Here is a 22,040-nt window from a genome sequence, read left to right on the forward strand (position 1 = left end):
AAAAAAAAATCTGTATTTAGAGTACATGCACACAGAGGGATAACTGATGCTTCAAGGATGTGTGCAGGCAAAGGTACAGTTCCATCTAGAATAGTGGTTCAGCTTAAGTAGGTGATGGGAGCAGGCCATGGGGACACAGCAGAATAAATAGGAAGGGACTTGCAGAGCACTCGGCCTCCTGTGACTCCCTCTTCCTCTGCTCTGCCAACCCCGCCCCCAGTTGATGGAGGCCAGCCTCCTTACAACCTCCTCTCCCACCCAAGTCCTGGGATGCACACCACCTGACCTGTTGTCTTCTAGGTATCAGGAGAACCTGCCTTCCAAGTGTTTCATGAAGCACACGAGGCTGAAGTTTCCCAGATTCATGAACAGCCAGCACTGGGTGTTTGTGAGAGAGGGACTGGATGACTTCCGGAAAGGCTGTCCCCCACACCAGCACCCCAAGGGTGTTCTGCCTCATATTCATCACAGACTTCCCCAAGCTACCCCTGAGAAGAGGCAGAATGGACTGCCCAAGGGGGCAGCCCGGTCATCCAAGCTTTCACAAGCAAGGAAGGCATTCTTAGAGGACATGGAAGATAACATGGCCCTACACCCCCTGGCTCTCTACCCACATCTGGAAGAAGCTTTGCCTGCTGAGGTGATCTGCTGGGCTTGAGGGAGGGGACTCCTGGGGGAACCTGAAAATAATTCTCTCCATGAGGTCCTGGGGTGCATGCCCCAGGTGAAGATTCTTAGCCAGCCTAGGACAGCCTCCCTTTTTCTACTGAGGAAACAGAAATAGTGGGACACACAGCTGTTTCCTTTGCTTCCTGTGCAGCCATTCAGCTCACCAGAGTGTTCCACACAGGCACTGTCGGCTCTCCCCATCTCAAGTTCTCTTTTGACTTTGCCTTGAGACTGTAGATACAGAAAGTCATGCAGGAAATTACTCAGTGTCACCTATATATGTTTTAGCCTGGGACAAAGAGATCTCTTTAAGAACTCATGACCATGACACTGGAGTATGGCTCTCATTTCCCTGTCTTAGTTCCCCAACTAGGTTTTACAGCTTTGTTTTGAGGCAGGGTCTCTTTATGGTTCAGAGCTGGCAGCCCACATCTCCAGTGTAGGTTTGACTTCACAACTGCAGCAAAGAAACAACACGGTCTAGTTTCCGTGGTCCACTCGATTCATGAGCCTGTTGCATCCCTAAGTCACTGTGGCTCTGGTGTGGTCTTCCCAAGAATGGAGCTGAGGTTAGACCAACAAGGACCAAGTGGGTAGGGGTGGAAGGAGAGGTGGCTCTTGGTGTGTGTGTGGGGGGAGTCATGTGTATGTTGAGATATGTGTGCATATGTGTGCCTGTGTAGTAGGGGCAGAATACAGCCTCTTCTGTTGTTCCTTGGTGATGACCATCATTTTATTGAGCCAAAGTTTCCTACTGGCCTGGGACTCACTGAGCCCGGGAGACAGGCAAGTCTCCATTACTTTAGCCTTAAGACTACAAGTGTGCCCCACACCCAGATTTTTCATAACATGAGTTCTGGGGGTTAAACTCAGGTTCTCATGCTAGCAAGGCAAGCACTTTACTGGCTGTGCTATTTCCCCCAGCATGTGAGGTGGCTTCTTAAAGGAAAATGGAGACACCATATTCACAGCAGGCATGAGAGATGCCCGAGACACCAGTAGTCAAGATGTCTAACAGAGATTCCAAGCTCTGGGCTTTGGGGGCCTGGGGGAGGCTCACAGGCATATTTCTAGAGGAGATGGAACCGTAGCACACCCTGAGTGCCCAATGGCTGGGTGACAGATAGTGCAGTACCCAGTGCAAGGCTTGGCATTTGAAAAGGAACACTGGAGAAGTGACTTAGTGCACTTTGTTATAGAACTGGGGTCTTCCTTTCCTGCAGTCTTCCCCCTAGCCTAACCCAAGTCTCTTTGTAGCTCTTATTGCAGGTGCTGGAAGTACTCGACCCTGAGAAGAAGCTGGTGGACACGTGGGCTTATTGTCGGGATACCAAAAAATTGTTGAAGGAGCCCACAAAGCTTGTAGAAAAATGTTCTTCTCAAGTGTGCTTGTGAGTACTGCTGATATCTTTCCCCTGATGAACATTCTAGAATGGCCTTATCATATGTAGAATAATTTTGCTAATTTGGGTGTTTTGTTTTGCTAGTTAAAAAAAAACAAAAAACAAAAAACCCTCTCAGTTGCATTTAGGCCAGGCTGACCTCCAACTCATTATGATGCTAAGGATGACCTAGAATGCCGAGGTTCCTGCCTGTGTTTTTCAAGACTGGGATTTTAGGCCAGTGCCACCACACCTGGGTACCTAGAATACTTTTAAGAAGCAATGGCAATAAAGTCTTGTGGAGGAAGACAAGTCATGGCTCCTGGGGATGTATAAACATGAGCACCCATCTAGCTTTTATTTGACAAGAAGATGGCAAAAAGCCTGATGATTTATTCAACATGGTAGGCCAGTGGTCGGTTGGATAATTATATGCACATGTGAGCACATATGTATAACACAGGGAATTGTTAATGATGCCCTCACTTGTCGAGCATGGGAATCAAGATTCGCTAGACCCAGTACAGCTTAGAAAGGTTTATTCAGAGAGAACACTTACATAAGAGGCAGGCGGCTGCCGCAGGTTCCAGCTCCAAGGGTTTCAGATAACCCAGGCTGGCTTGAAGTTCTTCATCTTCCTGTGTCTCTATTTCCAGAGTGCTGGGATTACAGGCTTGTGCCACCACACCTGGCTACATGCTTGTCATCTAAAGCAATTATAAAATCTTCTATTTGGAGGCCCTGCTCATCTTTGCATAAACCAGGCCCATAATTGCTTCCTTTTCTGAAACTTTCCAAGCATGAAACTTAAACAAAACTCTTTTGTATCATGCCCTTGCTCTCCCAATCCCATATGTAAATGTTGATATAAGTAAGCATAGACATAAATAGATTTGGGATGAGACACTTTCACTTTTGAGGCTCAATGAGCTCACCATTGGGTACTGCGGAATAGGGTGATCTAGAGACCTCAGGTGACAAGGATACTATTGTAGCATTTCTTGCTCTCTGGTATATCTGGGAGAAACATCTCATCTCACTCCTGCCCTTCTCCTACTGGAGAGGGAGAGGACCCATAGGAAGCATAAATTCTTCTCCCCCTCTGCGCTGGAGGGAAAGTCATCCCTGGTGGGGACTGGGTGGGAGAGTCTACCAGTTTATGTCCCTCCATGAACAAGTCCTCTTGGACCTAAAGTCACACCCTCCAACTCAGCAGCTCCTCGTCATAAAAGTGATAGTTTTGCCGGGCGGTGGTGGCACACGCCTTTAATCCCAGCACTCGGGAGGCAGAGGCAGGTGGATCTCTGTGAGTTTGAGACCAGTCTGGTCTACAAGAGCTAGTTCCAGGACAGCCTCCAAAGCCACAGAGAAACCCTGTCTTGAAAACCAAAGGAAAAAAAAAGTGGTGGTTTGGCTTCTGTCTTCACTGTTTATTCACTGTTTATATTGTCTTTCAAGTTGCTTAGAACCTGGAAGAGAGGAACATTATACATACAGATACAATGTACCATTTAGTAAGACAATAAAGGCAGGATCTGTCTTTCACATTGGGCAATTTACATGGTTAATTGCAAATTAACATGCAAAATCTCTAAGGCAGTGGTTCTCAACTTTCCTAATGTTGTAACTCTTTAATGGGTTCTTCATGCTGTGGTGACCCCCCAACCATAAGATTGTTTCATTGCAATTTCATGACTATAATTTTCTACTGTAATATAAATATCTGATATGGGAGTCTTTAGAGGTGTCACAACCGGCAGGTTGAGAACCACTGATCTAATATAAGACATTACAAACAAGTGGAAGCTAGTTAGTTACCCACTCACTCAGAAGAAGTCCAGCAGTGATATATTAATATGTTAGCACATCATAAAGGAAATGTGTAATTTCATAGAGGTGAGCTGGGATGTTAGCATTTGTATTCGTTTCCTTTGGTTGCTGTGAAATTTTAACACAAACTTGATGGCTTAAAACAATGGAGATTTTTTTTACATCTAATAATAGCTCTGAGGCCTACAGTCTGAAATGACAATCACAGCTGAAATCAAACATCACCAGGGCTGCGTTCCCTCCAGAAGCTGCAGGGAAATTTGTTCCTTGCCTCCTCTAGTCTCTGGTGGCTGCTTGTGTCCCGTGGCTTGTGTCTACATCTCGCCAAATTCAAGACCAGCAATTTCGTGTCTGTCTGGTGTCCTCCTGTGTCCTGCTCTTGTGTTTCAGGTTTCCCCCCTCTGCCTCTGTCCTTACATCTGTGGTGGTGTGTATGACCCAGCAGGAGAATCCAGGATAATCTCCCAGTCTCAGAGGTGTGGATGAATCACACCTACAAAGACTCTTTGAAAGTAGAGTACCACGAGCTCCAAGGATTAGCACTCCATCTCTTTAGAGGCCACTATGACCCTCCCAGAGCAGGTGACACCACCCCTCTTGGAAACAAGTTTTCTTGGCCAGATACTCTATCCTTTCCTCTGAGAAGAACCCTTGAGGGAGGCATCCAAACTCGCTTCCCTCTGGATCCCACAGAAGTCAAGCTTCCTTTTCAGTGCCCACTGAACTCATTGACTTTGCCAGTGGTTAAGGTCACATTGACACCTATGCTGCCACATCAGTGATGTTGTCCATTGTCCTGAAAAAATACCTGGCAGAAGCAGTGTCGGAGGTGGGGGTCGGGGCGGGGGTTATTCTGGCTCACAGTTGGAGATGGTACAGTCCATCATGGCTGGGAAGACATAGGGGTAGGGCAGCCTCACAGACAAGACAACAAGAATGTACCCCAGAGGCCCTGTCACCTGAGGCCCAACAGGAAGTAGAGAGCTTGAGTCAGAAACAGGGTCACATAGCAGGTTTTCTTGGACCACCAGCCCCCAAATCATGACACAGAGATCAATTATTAGTTATGAATGCTCAGCCTTATCTTATGCTCGTCCCACTAGCTTTTATAACTTAACCTGTTATAACCTTCATCTACATTTTGCCTCAGGGCTTTTTACCTGCCTTTCCTTCAGTATGTTCTATTCCATGGCTGGCTGGCTGACCCCAGGTCTCTTTCTTGCTCTCTCTCTCCCTTGTTCTCTCCTTCTCTCTTCTCTTTTCCTATTTATTTTCTCTGCCTGCCAGATATTAGATCAATCAGGTGCCTTAGGCAGGCAAAGTAAAACAACAACAACAACACACACACACACACACAAAAAAAAAAAAAAAAACCAGCAACACACCTTTACATAGTTAAAGTAATATTCCACAACAGGGTCAGACTATAACACTCAAGCTCTGCCCCCAACAGTTTCTCCTACCTTCCTTCCAGAAGTTCCATAATCTGAACATCCCCAGCTGTCGACCAAGTATTAAATATCTGAGCTTATGGAGTAACTTTCCCATTCAAACCTTAACAGTTGTTAAACAAGTGTTCACCAACTGCCACACTGTCATAGAGAGCATAGCTGAAATCACAGACTAGACCACTCCATGGGCAGAAAGGTTGAATTGGGCATCAGACTACCAAAGCTGTCTCTGGGTCAGGGTCGAGGGGGCAGAGAAAGAGCAAATTGGTGGGAATGCAAGTGTATTTTATGTGACAGTGAACAGGATGGGGCTTTGAGCTGATGCAAGCTGTTCAGATTGATTGGGAACTAGATGTCCTTGTGGGAGGGAGTGGACCTTTGGGGCAGACTGAGGAAAGGAGGTTCCTGATTAATGGAATTTAACCCTCTGTTTACCTAATGACCTTTCTGCTTACCTAATCAAAGTCCTGCTTAGGACATTGTCACCAGCACTATCTTTGGGGACAGGGGCTCTGCTTTGGATCTACCACATAACACACAACTATTTCCATAGCGACTGGCACAGCTGATGACATCATCTTTCCCATAACACTTTTCTTTCTGTGACAGTCTCACTGTGTAGACCAGGCTATCCCTATGTCAATCTTTCTGCCTCTACCTCTCCAGAGCTGGGATTCATTACAGATGTGAACTACCATACCCAGACTTGTGACCTTTCTTTTTTTTTTTTTAGCTTCTGGAACATTCTTTTTCCTTAGTTTCCTCCTAGCTCATAATCCTCTCTTTCATTTCCTTGGACTGGTTCCTCTATCTATCTATCTATCTATCTATCTATCTATCTATCTATCTGTTATTTTGAGACAGGGTCTCCCTGTGTAGCTCTGGCTGTCTTTTTGTTGTTGTTCATTTGTTTTAAACCTTGAAGTACTTCAGTCTCTGATGTTTTTTCTGTACATTCACACCCAAGTGATCTTGGCCACTTACAGGTGGGCAGTCCAGGATTTGTCCTTGGATCTGTAACTAACATCACAGACTGTGCAGATGGAAACCAAACTCTTCATTTCTCTTACATATTCCTCCTCTGCCTTTCACAGCTCAAGAAATAGTAAGTAGCCAGTTGCTTCCAGAACAACAGCAATCTGCCAACAAATGGCAATGTCTTTGTGAAATCTGAAGTACCCTATTTAACTAGTACTATTAGTATTATTAGTACTCATAGTATTACTAGTACTCATAGTCTATTCCAGGAAGCCACTGTTTCTTGTTTGTAACATCAAAATAGCTTATACTTGTGTAATGAGAATGGGTCCCATAGGTTCATATATTTGAATGTTTAGTCACTAGAGCACGGTAAGGGTTAGGAGGTGTGGCCTTGTTGGAGGTGTGTCACTAAGAGGGGGCTTTGATGTTTCAAAAACTCTCTCTCCCTCCCCCTCCCCCTCCCCCCCTCCCTCTCCCTCCCTCCCTCCCACCTCTCTCTCCCTCTGCTCTCCTGCCTGTGGATCAGGATGTAAAGCTCTCAGCTACTGTTCCAGCACCATGTCTGTCTGCTTCCCACATGATGATAATGGACTAACCCTCTGAAACTGCAAACAAGTCCCAATTAAATACTTTATAGGAGAAGTTGCCTTGGTCATGGTGTTTCTTCATAGTAATAGGACAGTGACTGAGACAACTGGTGTCATGGCCATTAAGCCTAAACCCCCTTCTTATTCCCTCCCTTCCTCTCCTTCTCCCTCCCCCCTATCTCCTCCCCCCTCTCTCTCTATGACATTGGGGTGATCGTGCATGCCAAGGCGGATACGTCAGAGAACAGCCTCAGGTGTGGGTCCTCACCTTCTACCCTGTTTCAGGCAGAGTCTCTTGGCATTTGCTGCTGGCTTGTGAGCTTGCAGGGAGCCTCCTGTCTCTGCCTCCTCCCTCCATGTGAGAGAACCAGGACTACAGACACTGCTGTCCAGCCTAGCTCTGTGTGCTTTCTGAGGATTTGAACTTGGGACCTCACACCTGTGCAACAAGTGCTTTACCCATGAAGTCATTTCCTGGCCCATTCTATCTTTAAAATAAAAACAATTACATTTTAATTTATTTTAGCTTGTGTGGTTACATGTGTGCCATAGTGTTCATCGGAGGTCAAAGGACAACTCGTAAGAGTTGGTTCTCTCCTTCTCCCATGTGGGTTCTGAGAACTGAACTTGGGTTGTTAGGCTTGGCTAAAGGTGCTTTAAGCTGCTGAGCTGTTTCACTGCTACTGGAGTCTTCTTGTCATACAGCGCAAACCTGGCCTCTCACACACTCGAGTGTCATTCCTGTGCTCAGCTTCCTAATGCCAACTAAAGCCACACTGGTCTACACTCATGTAGTGTGTCCACACCAAGGCCTTGCCCACTTTGATATTTGGCTGGTCCAGTGCTTTCCTCTTCCAGGTCTGTGCTCAGTGTCATTTAGCAGAGAGACTTTCCCTGTAGAAATGAGATGCTTTCCTGCATCCCTCTCCAGCCCTTTCCCCTATTTACTTTTTCTTTGTATTGTTTCTAAGCAACTGGTGTATATTATGGAGTAATCTTTTTGTACACTGTAAAGATGTGTCTCTGACAAGGCACCTTGTGACTGGCCAATAACTAGGCAGGAAAAAGTTAGGTGGGAGAGCCAAACTAAGAGAATGCTGGAAAGAAGAAGGGGGAACCTGAAAGTCACTGACAAATGCAGAGAGAAGCAAGATGGGCAAGAGTTAGCTAGTAACAAGCTTGAGCTACCGGCCGAGCATTTATAATTAATATTAAGTCTCTGTGTGGTTACTTAGGAGTGGCTGATGGGACAGAAACTTTCACCTACCGGCCTATATTTGTCTGCATCATTCAATCTGTCCATCTTACTGAGTTAAAGGCTTGTGAAGACAGGGATTTGGGTTACATTTATGGCTGAGTACTGATTCCTAACACTTAATCTCCAGCACGTATTTGGAACTTAAGAAATATTTCCTAACTGAATGGAAGACAAGTTATTACATGGATATATGAAGAAAATGGTACCATTTTCAGGGGCTATCTTGTGGAAATGCCTCCCTCAGGAAGGGATATGTAAGCTGGGGCTGTAGCTCTGTTGTTAAGAGTGCTTGCCTAGTGCACACAAAGTCTTGGGATTAATATTTGGAATCAGGTAAGCAAAATTCATTGGTACACGGCTGTAATCAAATACTCACGAGGAACAGTAGGGAGGGGCAAAGTTTTAGGTTACCCTCTACTCAGCCTTATGAGTTGAATGATAAGTGACTGCGTTTGACACGCTCAGACTTATATTTAGCAATGAGCATTTGGCCTGGGGTTTAAATAAAGGATTCAGGATTGGGAGGATAGATAGAAGATGTAGAAAGGCCAGTGAGAGCCTTCCACAACAATACAGAGAGGCAGAAAGCTCAAATCTACCAGACACTGATGAACTGCACGTCAGAGATAGGGAGGGTGGGGGGGCACTATCCATGATTCTATTTCCATAAGATTACAGCTCAACCTCAAGTGTAGTGACTTCAACACGGCACACATATTAATTAACTAATAAGTGGTACTCATAACTTAAAAAGCCAAAATGACACTGGATTTATGTTCTTAAGTTTTAATCTTTGAAGCTATGATTCCTGTGACCTTTTAGAGCCCTTGAGAGGTCTGACCTCACTTTCCAGTGTTGCCTGTTGAGATTCACTTGGACTCATCGAGCCGAGTCTTTAATTCTTTGATGACCTCATTGTCTTTAGGCCCAAGAAGATGCCGGTGTCACATTCAGACCAGTGGCTTTGCAAAGAAAAGCCAAACAAAGTGAATTCGCTCTATAAAGACAGTCTCCTCCATGACAATGTACGCAGAGGAGTCCAAGACTTCTGCAACTGGGCCAAGGCACTTGTAAGTTAGCAGTGACGCACAGTTCATCTTTACAGCTAGCTAAGCTGAAGAAGCCTGGGAGTTTTGAAGAGACAAAAGTCAATAAAAATTCTCTGTATAACAGGAAAACAAAACAAAACAAAACCCAGAATACCAGCCCGAGACTGTACTTCAACTGCTCTGCCAACTTGCTGTTTCCAGTCTCAATGACCAGAGTCCTCTAAGTCCCTAAATTCTCCTTCTATCACACTGGCCTGTGGTGTGAGTGCCAGCTGTAACTGGAACTTTTCCTTCTACACTATTGATTCTTTTGCTCCATTGATTGCTCTGTTTCTTCTCATTATCACCCTGCCTTGTTCTGACCCTGCTGCATCCCTTTAAGGCTCTGACTGTTTCACGATTCCTCTCCACAAATGCTACTTCACTTCCAGCTCCAACTCATGATGTTTCCCAATTTTTTTTTATCTCCCAAAGTGGGACTTTTCCGACTCTAGTTTATCTTCCCATGTTAGGCCACATCACAGGATAACAGTCTTCTGGCTGAACCACTCAATGTGTCAATTTCTACCCTACCAACTGCATCCAGAGGGCAGGCAAGGACACGGTTACTCCAAGCACAAAATACCATTGAAATGGCCTTGTCTATCTGGGCCATGGAGAGGGCAGGCCCCACCCCCTTAAGAGGGCCTGGACACATGGCCCAGTGGCTGAGAGTACCTAGGTTCATTTCCCAGCCTCCATGTGGTGGCTCACAACTGCCCACAGCTCCTGCTCCAAGGGCACTTGGCGCCCTCTACTAGCCTCTGAGGACACCTGCACAAATAGCAACATACACATACTTTTTTTTTTTTTTTTAAGATACTATTGGAAAATACTCTAGGAATGTCACTGCTACAAAGTGCTGGAGAATTTTGCTTTTGGTCAGACAGCATTTCCTTGGGGACCCATGGCTTCCTGCAGGTTCTAAGTGGTCTCTTAGACTCCCCAGATAGTTCTGTCTCCAGTAATTGCCCCTGGAGCATTGTCTTTGCCTCCAAAGTCCCTGCTCCCCAGGAGTGGTCAACACCTCCTGAGATGATGAAGGAAGCAGGGAGCTCCTGGCCACCTTCGAGACATTCATGCTTGCAGTGTCCTTGCAGGGAAGTTTGCCCATCGATGAAGAGTTTGTCCTGCAGCAGTTTGACACTGACTATCAGACCAGACACAGCTGTGATGCACTTCATGGGAGGACAAGGATTCAGGTATGTTGAGAACTGAAAAAGAGTTCAGGGCTGAGTCAGCTGCAGGAGGCAGAGTTGTGCCATCAACCAGACCATGAGAGGTGATTCCAGAAAACCCAGGTGACAGCAGGAAAACAAATGGAAAAATCTAAGGAAACTGAGTTATGGTAAAGCCTTAAGTGTTCTTGAATTGTGGTCCTTGCGGGCTCTGGCCTTTTCAAGTAGACCTCTCAGAATGTTGTCATAGTTGATTATTATTTGATAAGAGAATTAATATTTAATATCTATGATAGCAGTTTATATGAAGAAGACGTATCATTTGGAATTGTTACTGACTACTCATTTCCAGAGTCTTTTTTATGTGTTTCCTATGTTAAAACTGTAACATCAAATGGAATATTACTGAATGCTTATTATTTATCCTAAAGAGTAATACAATAATCATTGTGAACACTGTAAATCTTATGCCCAAAGAATTCTTATTTGAATCAAATTGACCACACATAATTTTTGTTAAGAATTTTTAAAAATTATTTTTAGGTGTGTGTGTGTGTGTGTGTGTAGGGATATGTGTACATGAGAGGGGGGGCACCTGTGGAGGCCAGAGGCGTTGAATGCCCTGAAGCTTGCATTACAGGTGGTTATGAGTCCATGTCAACCTTCTGTAGGACAAACCCTTAATCAATGGTCGACCTTCCCTGAGAGAGCACAGTGGGCGCTGGAAGGAACCCCAGGCCTCTGCAAGAGCAGTAAGTGATTTTAACCTTTGACATCTCTCCAGAACACAGCATCTTTCTTGGTCACATTCTCACCTAAAATAAACAAATATTGCTGCAAACTCATAAGTGTGGCTGGAGAAAGAAGATTACAGCAATATTTTGAAGGGAAGTGTCACAGGGAGCCCTGACAATCTGGTCTTTTTAACTTTGTGTTCATTTGCCAATGCAAATAAACATGCATGCCTCATTGTGTAGTGAACAACAGACTTAAGTGCCTGTGTCGAATGGGGAGTGTCTTCCCTGAAAGTCAAAAACAGCACATTATCTCTAATTAGCTCTGAGTTACCTGTAATTTTTTCTTCACACACCTTACCATGTAGTTTTAGTTCTCTGAAGAGGAAAACAGAATCAAATGTGTGCAATTTTTAAAGGCTTCTCTCAGGGTGAGGAGATGGTGCAGTAGGGAAAGTACTTGTTGAAGAAGCACAATGAACTGGGTTTAAATCTCAAGAACCCATCCAAAGCCAGACATAGGAGCACATGTCTGAGATTTCAGCTCTCCTGTGGTGACATGGTGGCATCAGGGATTACAGAGATTCTCAGAAACCCAGAGCCAGATAGCCTGACATCTCAGCAGTGAACAACAGAGAGACCCTTACTCAAGCAATCAAAAGTGAGGACCGGAGCAGAGCTGTCCCTCTGCCCTGCACATGTGTGCAGAGGCATGTGCACTTCCACTCATACACACGCACACCCACACACATGCACACAATCCACATCTATGCACACAGTGTTCTGTGGGCACAGAACTCCCAGTTCACAGTTTTTGCCTTTAGTTCAGTATAATGAATCTGTTGTTCTACGGTCTTGACTGAATTGTTTCTAATGACTCTTATGAGATACTTGACCTGTTCTTCTGAATGTGCTGTTTTCTTTGGTTGCTTGTAGATTTTCCTTTTTGTCAATGTTTTTGAACACACACATACACACACTCAGTCACATACACACACTTACACACACACCTTTCTCTTCAGACTTTTTGTGCTAGGAGTTCACTGAGCCTCTTCAAACTATGAACTTTCAATTTTCATAGACTTTTTTTGCTTTTAAAAATTATTAGTATATATTATTTGTACAAAATAATGGATGTGTTTTGACATTTTCATATATGTGCACAATGTTCTTCTTTCATGAACTTTGGAAAAATTTTGACCATTAGTTCTTCAATTCTGTTTTTGGTTCTGCAATCTTTTCCCTACATTTGAATTGCACACGAGCAGGCTTGATGCTGTGTCCCAGCTTCTGTCCAATGGTTTTCTCTTTTGCTTATGTTTTTCTGTTGATAAGTCTTTAAATCCTGTGATTTCTTTTTCCTGAAATGTCTGTGATTTTGTCTCATAATTACAATCCTTGTGTCTAGACATCTGGTGTATGTCTGCTTTTCATGTCTCTGATGAAGTTTCACAAACCGCTCAGATGAATTTTCATCAGAGCCCATGTATCTGCTCTGTGCCAGTTTCTGTGAACTCGCTTATGTCCTCAGGATACACTGTTTTCCTGCATAGATTCATGCCTGGTGATTTTCTGAGTGGATGCTAGGCATGGTAGTTTTCACTGTAATGGGTGTTTTGGGCACTTAGGGTTTTTTTTGTTTGTTTGTTTTTGTTTTTGTTTTTGGCTTTTCGAGACAGGGTTTCTCTATGTAGCATTGGAGCCTGTCCTGGTACTTGCTCTGCAGACCAGGTTGGCCTTGAACTCTCACTTAGGCATTTTTATAAATATTTTTGAAATTTGTTCTGAGATACAATCAAGTTATTTGGAAAAGTCTGGTCTTATGGGGCGTTGCTTTTAAGATTTCTTGAGAAACAACAAAGTGATGTTCAATCTTGGGCTAATTACTTCATAGTACTGAGAAAGACCTTAAGTGTGTTCTTCCTGGGGGTGGTGGCAGGGCGGTCCTGTGAGGAGGCTGCTGCATTTAGCTGGCTCTTTCCTTGATCTTGGGTGGTTTCCTGTGCTTGTGAAGAGAGGGGACACCCCCCTACCCCACCCCACCCCGCCCTCTGTAACCTGTTGTCCTTTCTGTGCTGTGTGCGGTGAACTTCCCCTGCCTTGCTCTCCCTGGACTCCTGATTCCTCTGTTTCCTCAATTCGGAGAGTCCCCTGGGGTGATTTCAGGCTCCCCCTTCCCATGTGCCCTAGGGACTCTTTCTCTGCACTCATCAGGCAATTATAACACTTATTTTGTTTGTCCCTTTTCTCCCAGGGATTACTATCCTGGTTACTGAGGCTTTTTTTCCCCTTGTGTTCCAAATGTGGGAAGTAGGAGGGAAAGTCAGTCTGTATTCTGGAAATGCAAGTCCCCATCTTTAGTTTTCTACCCCACATAGAGCTCTCAGCACTGCTATACTCCGCCCTCTGATATTCTTTAAAAATGTTTTTTTCCCTCCCACCTTAGCTCTTTTCATGTGTTTGGTCTATCTGAAGACCCCCTTTCCCTGTGTGGCTCTCTATCTCCTTTTAGATAAGGGCATATGTTAATTTTTGCTAAGGATGTTTTTTTCTTCTAGGTCCATTGGTTGAGATTATTTATAATTTTCTTACTTTCCATTCCTCATAGCATTGTGTGCCCTTATTTTTCTGTTTTTCTCTTCTCTCTGTTTGCCAACCTGTCTGCTTATTTATTCATTCAAAAAACATTTCTGAGCATCTGTGTGTTCAAAGGTGTTGATAGCAAATGACACAACACTGGAAGCCTACTTTATATACCCAGGACTTACAGTCTAGCAAAGTCAACAGGCAAATGATTAACTGTAACAGAGTGCTGTCTTGTGTGTACACATGTAAGAAGAAATGATTGATCCAACAAGTATAGGGTATGGGGAGTTTCAATAAAGGCTTCCAAGAAGAGCTTGTGCTGAATCATGGAAGACCACCAGTAAGTTAACAACTCCTGTTCTTTGGTAGGGTACCATTTCTTTCTCCACTCCTTTACCATTCTCGGTTTCTCTTCTTTCAATTCAGGGGTTCTTAGCTGAGGGAGATTTTGCATCCTTTCCCTCCCCACAAGGATATTTGGCAATGTTTGCAGATGGCATTTTGAGATGTCCTAACCCAGTGGGTGCTACTAACATCTCACAGTTAGAGATACTTCATAGTTTAATGTTGTTAAACATCCTAGCATGAGGAGGCCAGCCACCTCACCTCAGCAAAGAGTGATCAAATCCCAAATGTCAATAGTGGCAGAGTTAAGAAACAACACTGTAATTCAGCAAATATTTATAGAGCACCTGCTATTTCCTACATGCCCCAGATGCTCAGGAGGTGCAATAGAGAACAGCCGCCAAAGTCTGCATTCCAAGGGTGCAAAGCACATCAGACAGTGACCAGTGCTGCTATGAAAAGTGAGCCAAGAAAAGAAGACATGGTGTGTTGTGAGGTGTGCAGACTTTTAAATTGGGTGATCAGGGAAGATACTACCAGAAGTAGCATTAACTAGGTATAGGAAGGAAGTACCTGAGGCCCCAGTGCAGCAGTGTGATGGGTGTGTTCCAAAAGGGGGAAGAAGTCAGGATGCCTGAAAAGAGGGTGTTAAGTCCAGCCCTAGGAGGGACTGTCCCCTATCAGCTGCCATATTTTATGTTTGAGACAGACTGTGTAACTCCCACACTTTCCATTATATAGTTTAAACATGGGTAAGAGGACCTGGAGAATGGCTCTGCTCTTCCAGAGGACCTGAGTGGTTCCTAGCACCTATGTCAGGTAGCTCACAACTGCCCATAACTCCATTTCCAGAGAAACTAATGTCCTTCTGGCCTCCTCAGTACCAGTACTCATGTACACACACACACACACACACACACACACACACACACACACACACACACACACACACACACACACACACACACACACACACACCACACACACACACACACACACACACACACACACACACACACACACACACACACACACACACACACACACACACACACACACGGGACTAGAGAAATGGCTCAGTGGTTAAGAGCACTTAAAGCTCTTGGAGAGGACCTGGCGTCAGTTCCCAGCAGCCACATGGTGACTCACAATCATCTGTAACTCTAGCCCCGGGGATCTAAGGTGCTCTTCAGCCTCCACAGGCATAAGGTATACATGTGATGCACCTACATTCATGCAGGCAAACACTCATACATGTAGGAAAAAAATTAAAAACATGAATGTGAGGACACAGAGAATTGTGTTTTCATGTTTCTGTGTTCCACCCTAGAGTTAAGTTGATATTTGTGACAGGACTTCTTGCAGTATTGTATCTAATGCATCCGGCTGTGATGTATGCATTGCAACATTGTATGCACCATGTCTGGCTGTGAGCTTGCAACATTGTATCTGCAGCGTGTGGCTGTGAGTCAGCTTGAAGATCTCTTTAGATCAGTGGAACACAAAGGTGAAGTAGGAGAGTGAGATCTGCTCTTCCTTCACATTTCCTTGTTCCATTAAAGGTGCAGAAGCGTAGGGCCAGGCAGCAGGTTGGTCATACAATGACCCCAGGGCTTAGTAAGTTTAACTTAATAGTTTGGTTCACTTGAGTCTTGTCCAAGATCATCACCTGTGGGTGAAATGTGTGATTTTCACTTGATTTCTACCTGCCTTGCATATGTACTCTCCTATAATCCTCAGGACACTCTCATGGGGTTAGAAACCTGTTGTCTCTGTTTTGATAATAAATAATTAAGCTACTGAGAAATGGAAAGACTGGATTCAAGCCTAGGTCTGTCTGCATCCAAGGCCATGTTCCTAGTAGTTACTCTGTTTTCCTATTTATTAAATCATGCTTCTTTTGTAAAAAATCAAAACACACTGAAACTTTGTAAATTAATTGACAAGGACCAGCTGTAAATTCTGAACAATGACACACCTTTCATAAGATGAGTCTTAGATTATTGAAATGATCAACCAACCAATAAACAAGTAAGTACTGCCAACTAACAACCCTGGAATTATGTCACCTTCTCTAGAATCCTCATAAGCCCAAGTGGGTGAAGATGAGGTATGGAGCCTGGTATCTCAAGACCAACCTGTGGAAGAAGCAAAGAGCAGATGAACCCTTGGTTGATCCCAAGATTTCACACAAAGCTCAAGATGCCAACTTTAAAAACCATCTTCGAGAGCAGGTACGAGTGTATGCCAAGATTTGGTTGTCTGAGGCACAGATGATCACTACACGGTTGGGCACATGAGGTTCTCCAAAGCCTGGATATGTGTACCAAACTCAGCAGTAGGTAAGGCAAGAGGAGTTGTGGAGATCACATAATAAGCAAGACTTGGCTTCAGGCTTCATGGCAAGCACAGTGCCTCTAAACTGGGACAGCACTCAAACATTTTGTGTTTGAGACAGGGTCTTACTATGTAGCCCTGGCTGTCCTAGAACTCCATACATAGACTAGGCTGGCCTCAAACTCACAGAGATCCTCCTGCCTCCTGAGTGGTGAGATTAAAAGTGTATGCTTCCACCCTCAGCCCACTACTACCATTTTGAACAATTTGTCCTATGAATAAATGTTTAAGGGGCAGGTGACCCAGTAGAACCACCACAGTGCTCAGAACTGCTGTGATGACCTGAAGTTTCAGGCAACTAAGTGTGGGACTTGTTTCCATCAGCAAGAGATGACTGCCAAAGAATTCAAAACTGCGCCTGGGAAGTTTCATTGCTAGTATCTCTAAGAGAGGGGACAAAAGTTAAACGCTTAGAAGTGACAAAGCAGCAAAAGCCACACCACCAACCGTGGCCCTGCTTTACTGGAGATAAGCTGTGTGCTTGCCTGTCTCTTGTGTACATGCATCTACTGGAGCAAAGGTCGTCACTGTCACCCTGGAAACAGGGAGGTGTTGGCACATGCTGCACAGGACTCTGATGAGCACATTTGTGGACCTCTTCTCATTTCCAACAGACCAGAGTGCCTCCGGACACTAGGTGGGAAACACATGTGGAAGTAAAACTCTGCACAGATGTGGATGCTTCCTTAGTAATTACCTATCAATCTGCTCTCCAGATTGGAAAGCTAAGACAGATGGTGGTCATTTTTCTGTTTCCCAGTGCTGGGTATAAAAAAAATTGTTTTTAGGAATGAGGTATACCATAACTCTATAAGCACAATGTGTTTGAATAAACTTCAAAATAATATAAATAACAGTAGAATTTCTGAGTGCATGGTTTAGGGGGTGCCCAAATGTATGGGAATTTAATTCATATCATACTTTATTCTGACAGCAAAAGCTATTTATGGTGTCTGTCAGAGTCTTATAGTCAGCTAATGAAGAAGTAGCATCTATTTGGGCAATATCGTTGATATAATAACGCCCTTTATAATTAAGATCTGTAAATTGCGGGGCGTTGGTGGCACACACCTTTAATCCCAGCACTTGGGAGGCAGAGGCAGGCGGATCTCTGTGAGTTCGAGGCCAGCCTGGTCTCCAGAGCGAGTGCCAGGATAGGCTCCAAAGCTACACAGAGAAACCCTGTCTCGAAAAACAAAAACAAAAAAACAAAACAAAACAAAACAAAAACCTGTAAATTGTGGGGCAGTTCATTTGATTCTCTTACAGGTATATGTAAAAAAAAAAAATTAAAATCTATAAGTTGTGGATAGATTCTCTCGTTAGTTTCTAGATATTCCAAGTCAAAACTTTTCAATTGCTAAAATCTGTTGCTTATCCTTTATACGAGTGGAAGAGAAAAATGGGCAAGAGGTTGAAATCAGAAGTCTTTAAAAGCCTTCATTCCTTAAGTGATGAACTTCAGAGTGAGAAGGAAGCGCCTGCAGTGAGGGGCCTCACAGCGGCTTCCCACCAATTTCTCCTTTCAACTGCTGTTTTAGGTGGAGCTGCTCCCAGGCCTGCATGGACTTTAAGGACTTCCTTCTGAGCAGGGGTTACAGGATGCCCAGGGTGAGCTAAGAGCCATTCTGCAGACCCCTGCTGAGGGCTGTGACGAAGACTTCTGTGGATGAGAAGTACCCTAACATAATCAGATAGTCCTCTCCCGGCATCCATAAGCCTCAGGAATGATGTGGTCAAATATTCAATGTTATGGTGGTGCACATCTTTAATCCCAGCGCTTGGGAGGCAGAGGCAGGTGGATCTCTGAGTTCAAGGCCAGCCTGGTCTACAAAGAGAGTTCCAGGACAGTCAGGACTGTTACACAGGGAAACTCTGTCTAGAAAAACAAAAACAAACAAACAAACAAATTCATCATCACTTTTCAGATGGAGCCCTTTGGTTTCTGCTACTGTAGAGAGTCTATCTTCCCGCTGCTTTGAAATCACTCTCCTTGGGACCAAAGTGAGTGGAATTGAGGTGCAGAGCCCGTGCCTTGCACAGCCTGTTACTGAGACATTCTGAGCTCTCTGGGAACTCCTTAAGTGACCTGTATTTTCAGGTCTAAGGACAAAGTTATGAAGCATGGTTCAGCATGAAATGGAGTTGGCACTCAGAACTGTGTCACTACAGTGTGAGCTCTGTCCTAACAGAAACACATGGTGGTTAAAGCTCCTGTCCAGAGGCCTCCCAGCTTCTGTTCTGCCCTCTCCCTGTTCCAGAAGGTTTGGTCTGTCACATGGAAAGGACATTCCAGCCTGTTGTGTGATATTTTGTTTGCGTTCTGACAAATAAAGCTTGCCTGGAGATCAGAGAGTGAAGCTAGCCACTACTTAACCATAGAGGTCTGAGGTCTGTACAGAGAGGAGACAGGGAGTAATAAGGCCGGTGGAGACAGGATCTCGGCCCCTTTCGGTCTGAGAATTCAGAGAGATAAGAAGCGACTGTGGCTGCTCCTTTGCTTCTTTGATCTTTCAGCTTTTACCCCAATATCTGACTCCAGGTTTTTATTGATAAGACCAATTAGGATCACACCTCGCCAGCCTTCTCCCACAGCAGGCTCCTCCCACATCCACCTCCAACTTAAAGATCCCAGTGGGAAGTCAGCTGAGCAGACCATACAAAAGCTGTGCAAACACACAGGCATGCGGGACCAGTCATAGCTAATAACAGGCTGTGCACAGTCCTCCATCATGTCCCTCAGGTTCCTTAGTGACAGATTAGCCAAGGCACTCTGTTAGAATGAGACACTAGATTTCTTTTTCTTCTTTTTCTTCTTCTTTTTCTGCCCCACCCCATGGTTATCATTCTGAGATAGGGTCCCCAGTTAGCCTCAGAATCACTATGTACCTGAGGCCGGCCCTGAACTTCAGATCCCCCTGACCTACCTTCCAAACACAAGACTTACAGGTATGTGCCACCACACCTGGCTTGGATTTCTATTTCTTAAGGGCGATAGAACTAACAGTGGCTTATATTTAATGTCAAATAAATGAACACATTGAGCATGCTCAGAGCCAGCCTGGCTTTAGGTAAGTTTAAAGCATGAGATGGAGATTTAGGATTAAAACATTCCATCATAGAGTTCACTGGAGTGTCTCCATTAGCCCTGGGCAGCAGGCCCAGCAGCTATATTTACTCTATACTCTCTCTATGTATATAGTCTATACATACTGGGTTTGATATACATGTAGTAACTGCTTGATCTGCATAGAAAGTTCACATAAGCTTATATATATTTATATGTAGAATATGTAAAATATGTTTATTAATATTTTGTCATGTATTTTATATACTTTTGTGTATTATGTAAGTATGGTGCATATGCTTTTATTTTTGGAGTTTGTTTGTTTGTTTTAGTGACCTTGAACATATGATCCTCTTGTTCCCAACTCTTTTTTTTAGTGTATGTGCTGCCAAAGCGAGCACATGTTCCCAACTCTTAAGTGCTGGAATTATAGGCAGGTGCCACCATATACACCATTATTGTGTAATATACATACATACATATATATATATGTACATATATATATCTTACACATATATAATGTTATTGTATAAGATATTTTAAAATATTTTAAGTTGTGTGTGTATGAGTGTGTGTGAGAATGTGTGTGTGTGTGTGTGTGTGTGTGTGTGTGTGTGTGTGCGTGCGCGTGTATGAGTGTGGCCCACTGAGGCCAGAGGAGGACATCAGGTATCTATCACTCTTTATTCTCTCAAGACAGTGTCTATCACTTACCTTGAAGCTCTTGTCTAGCATAAGGAAATCTGTGAGAGTGAAGTTTTAAGCTGGGGTATTATAGCAGGAGGGCTGTATAGCTTTTGTTTGGCTTTATAATGAAGAGATTCTCATTTTCCCCCCTGTAGTTCCTTGAGAAGATATATGCTGAGGAGAGAGGTAAATCTGAAAATATTGAGACTCCTAAACTCACACCAACAGAGAGGAATTCTGGGAGAAGATAAGGCAGCTTTTATTGACTGCATGCTTGGGTATTGCTCCATTATTTTAATTATTAAGTAGAATATGGTAAGTGCCCACTATGGAAACCTCAACCAGGCAACATCTATAAATATAAAACCAGACACAGTGTTTCTAAATGGCTTTCTAAATGCTTTAATTGATCTTTGCATTATTTTTAGTTATGTATAGTTGGGTATGTCTGCATGTGGGTGTGTACACATGACTGTAAGGGCTCTCAGAGGCCAGACATGTTGAGTCTCCTGGAGATATAGTTACAGACAATCATGAGCCACTATGTGGATGCTGGGAATTGAACCTTGTTCCTCTGAAAGAGCAGAAGTACTCTTAATCCCTGATCCATCTCTCTGGCCCTCTTTAATCAATGTTTTGTTTGCTTGGTTGCTTTTTGTTTTGTTTTGTTTTGTTTGTTTGTTTGTTTTTTTGGGGGAACTTTCAGGTTCAGCCTTCTTAAGGCAGAGTTTTGCTATGTAGCCTAGGTTGACCTCTAATTAGTTACCCTCCCCTTCCCCTACCCCTACCTTAGCCTCTCAAGGCTAGGGTTATAGTTGTCCACCAGCATATCTGGCTTAGCATTTTGTGTTCTACCAACTATGGGATCAATATTCATGTGTAGTGTTCTCACAGTTTTGTGTTATGAAAATTACATAAGTATATTCATTCTTTGTAAAAAATAAAATCTTAAGTAAAGGCAAAAATCACTCTATTTTTATTGTTATGACTTTGAATAGGTACCTCTTTTATTTCTTTACAGTATTATTTTCTTACCTTTTTAATTAAGCTGACTGAGATGGCTTTTTTTTCTCTCTTCTTAGGCAAGTTAGTCTTGCTAATTAATAAATGTGTACTTGCAGTGGAAGGTCATAGGTCAGAAAGTTTAAAGGAAAGTCAAGCTAATGTGTTTTATTACTTTTTAAAGATAAAGAATTAGGGGCTGGAGAGATGGCTCAGAGGTTAAGAGCACTGACTGCTCTTCCAGAGGTTCTGAGTTCAATTCCCAGCACTCACATGACAACTTACAACTGTCTGTAACTCCAGTTCCAGGGGATCTGATACCTTCACACCAATGCACATAAAATAAAGTTAAATAAACTGTAAAAAAGACAAAGAATTATTTGTGTATATGTGTGTAAAAATACATGTGTGTACTCACAGAGGAGTATGTCTGCTCCTCTGGGTCTGGAGTTACAGGCAGTTGTGTGTTGTGTCATGTGCGTGATGGGAACCACATTTAGGTGCTCTCCAAGAATGGTACCAGTTCTGAAACCCTTAACCATCTCTCTAACCTCTATATTTTATTACTTTAAAAAATTATTTGGGGGTGGAGTTTTTGAGCTGAAACAGTGGTTAAGAGCACTGGCTGCTCTTCCAGAGGACCCGGGTTCAATTCCCAGCAACCACATGGCAGCTCACAAACATCCAGTTCCAGGAGGTCTGACACTCTCTTCTGGTGTCTGAGGGCACCAGACAGGCAGATGATACACAGACATGCATGCAGACAAAATACTTGTACAAATATAATATCCAAATTTA

At 43.7% G+C, this 22,040-nt stretch overlaps 1 protein-coding gene across 1 annotated transcript; it reads left to right on the top strand.

The window, feature by feature from the left end:
• The first annotated feature begins 306 nt into the window (after positions 1–306).
• On the top strand, positions 307–20,491 carry LOC100760554 (protein FAM47E). Its single transcript, XM_035453434.1, is given in 10 exon segments — positions 307–640; positions 1,927–2,052; positions 5,726–5,733; positions 9,084–9,228; positions 10,347–10,448; positions 11,096–11,176; positions 16,168–16,323; positions 18,028–18,053; positions 18,055–18,097; positions 20,396–20,491. Coding segments are annotated over 10 exon segments (1,092 nt in total). The 5' UTR covers positions 307–331.
• The last annotated feature ends 1,549 nt before the right edge of the window (positions 20,492–22,040 follow it).

This window comes from Cricetulus griseus (genome assembly GCF_003668045.3).
Source record: "Cricetulus griseus strain 17A/GY chromosome 1 unlocalized genomic scaffold, alternate assembly CriGri-PICRH-1.0 chr1_1, whole genome shotgun sequence".
Classification (NCBI taxonomy): domain Eukaryota; kingdom Metazoa; phylum Chordata; class Mammalia; order Rodentia; family Cricetidae; genus Cricetulus; species Cricetulus griseus.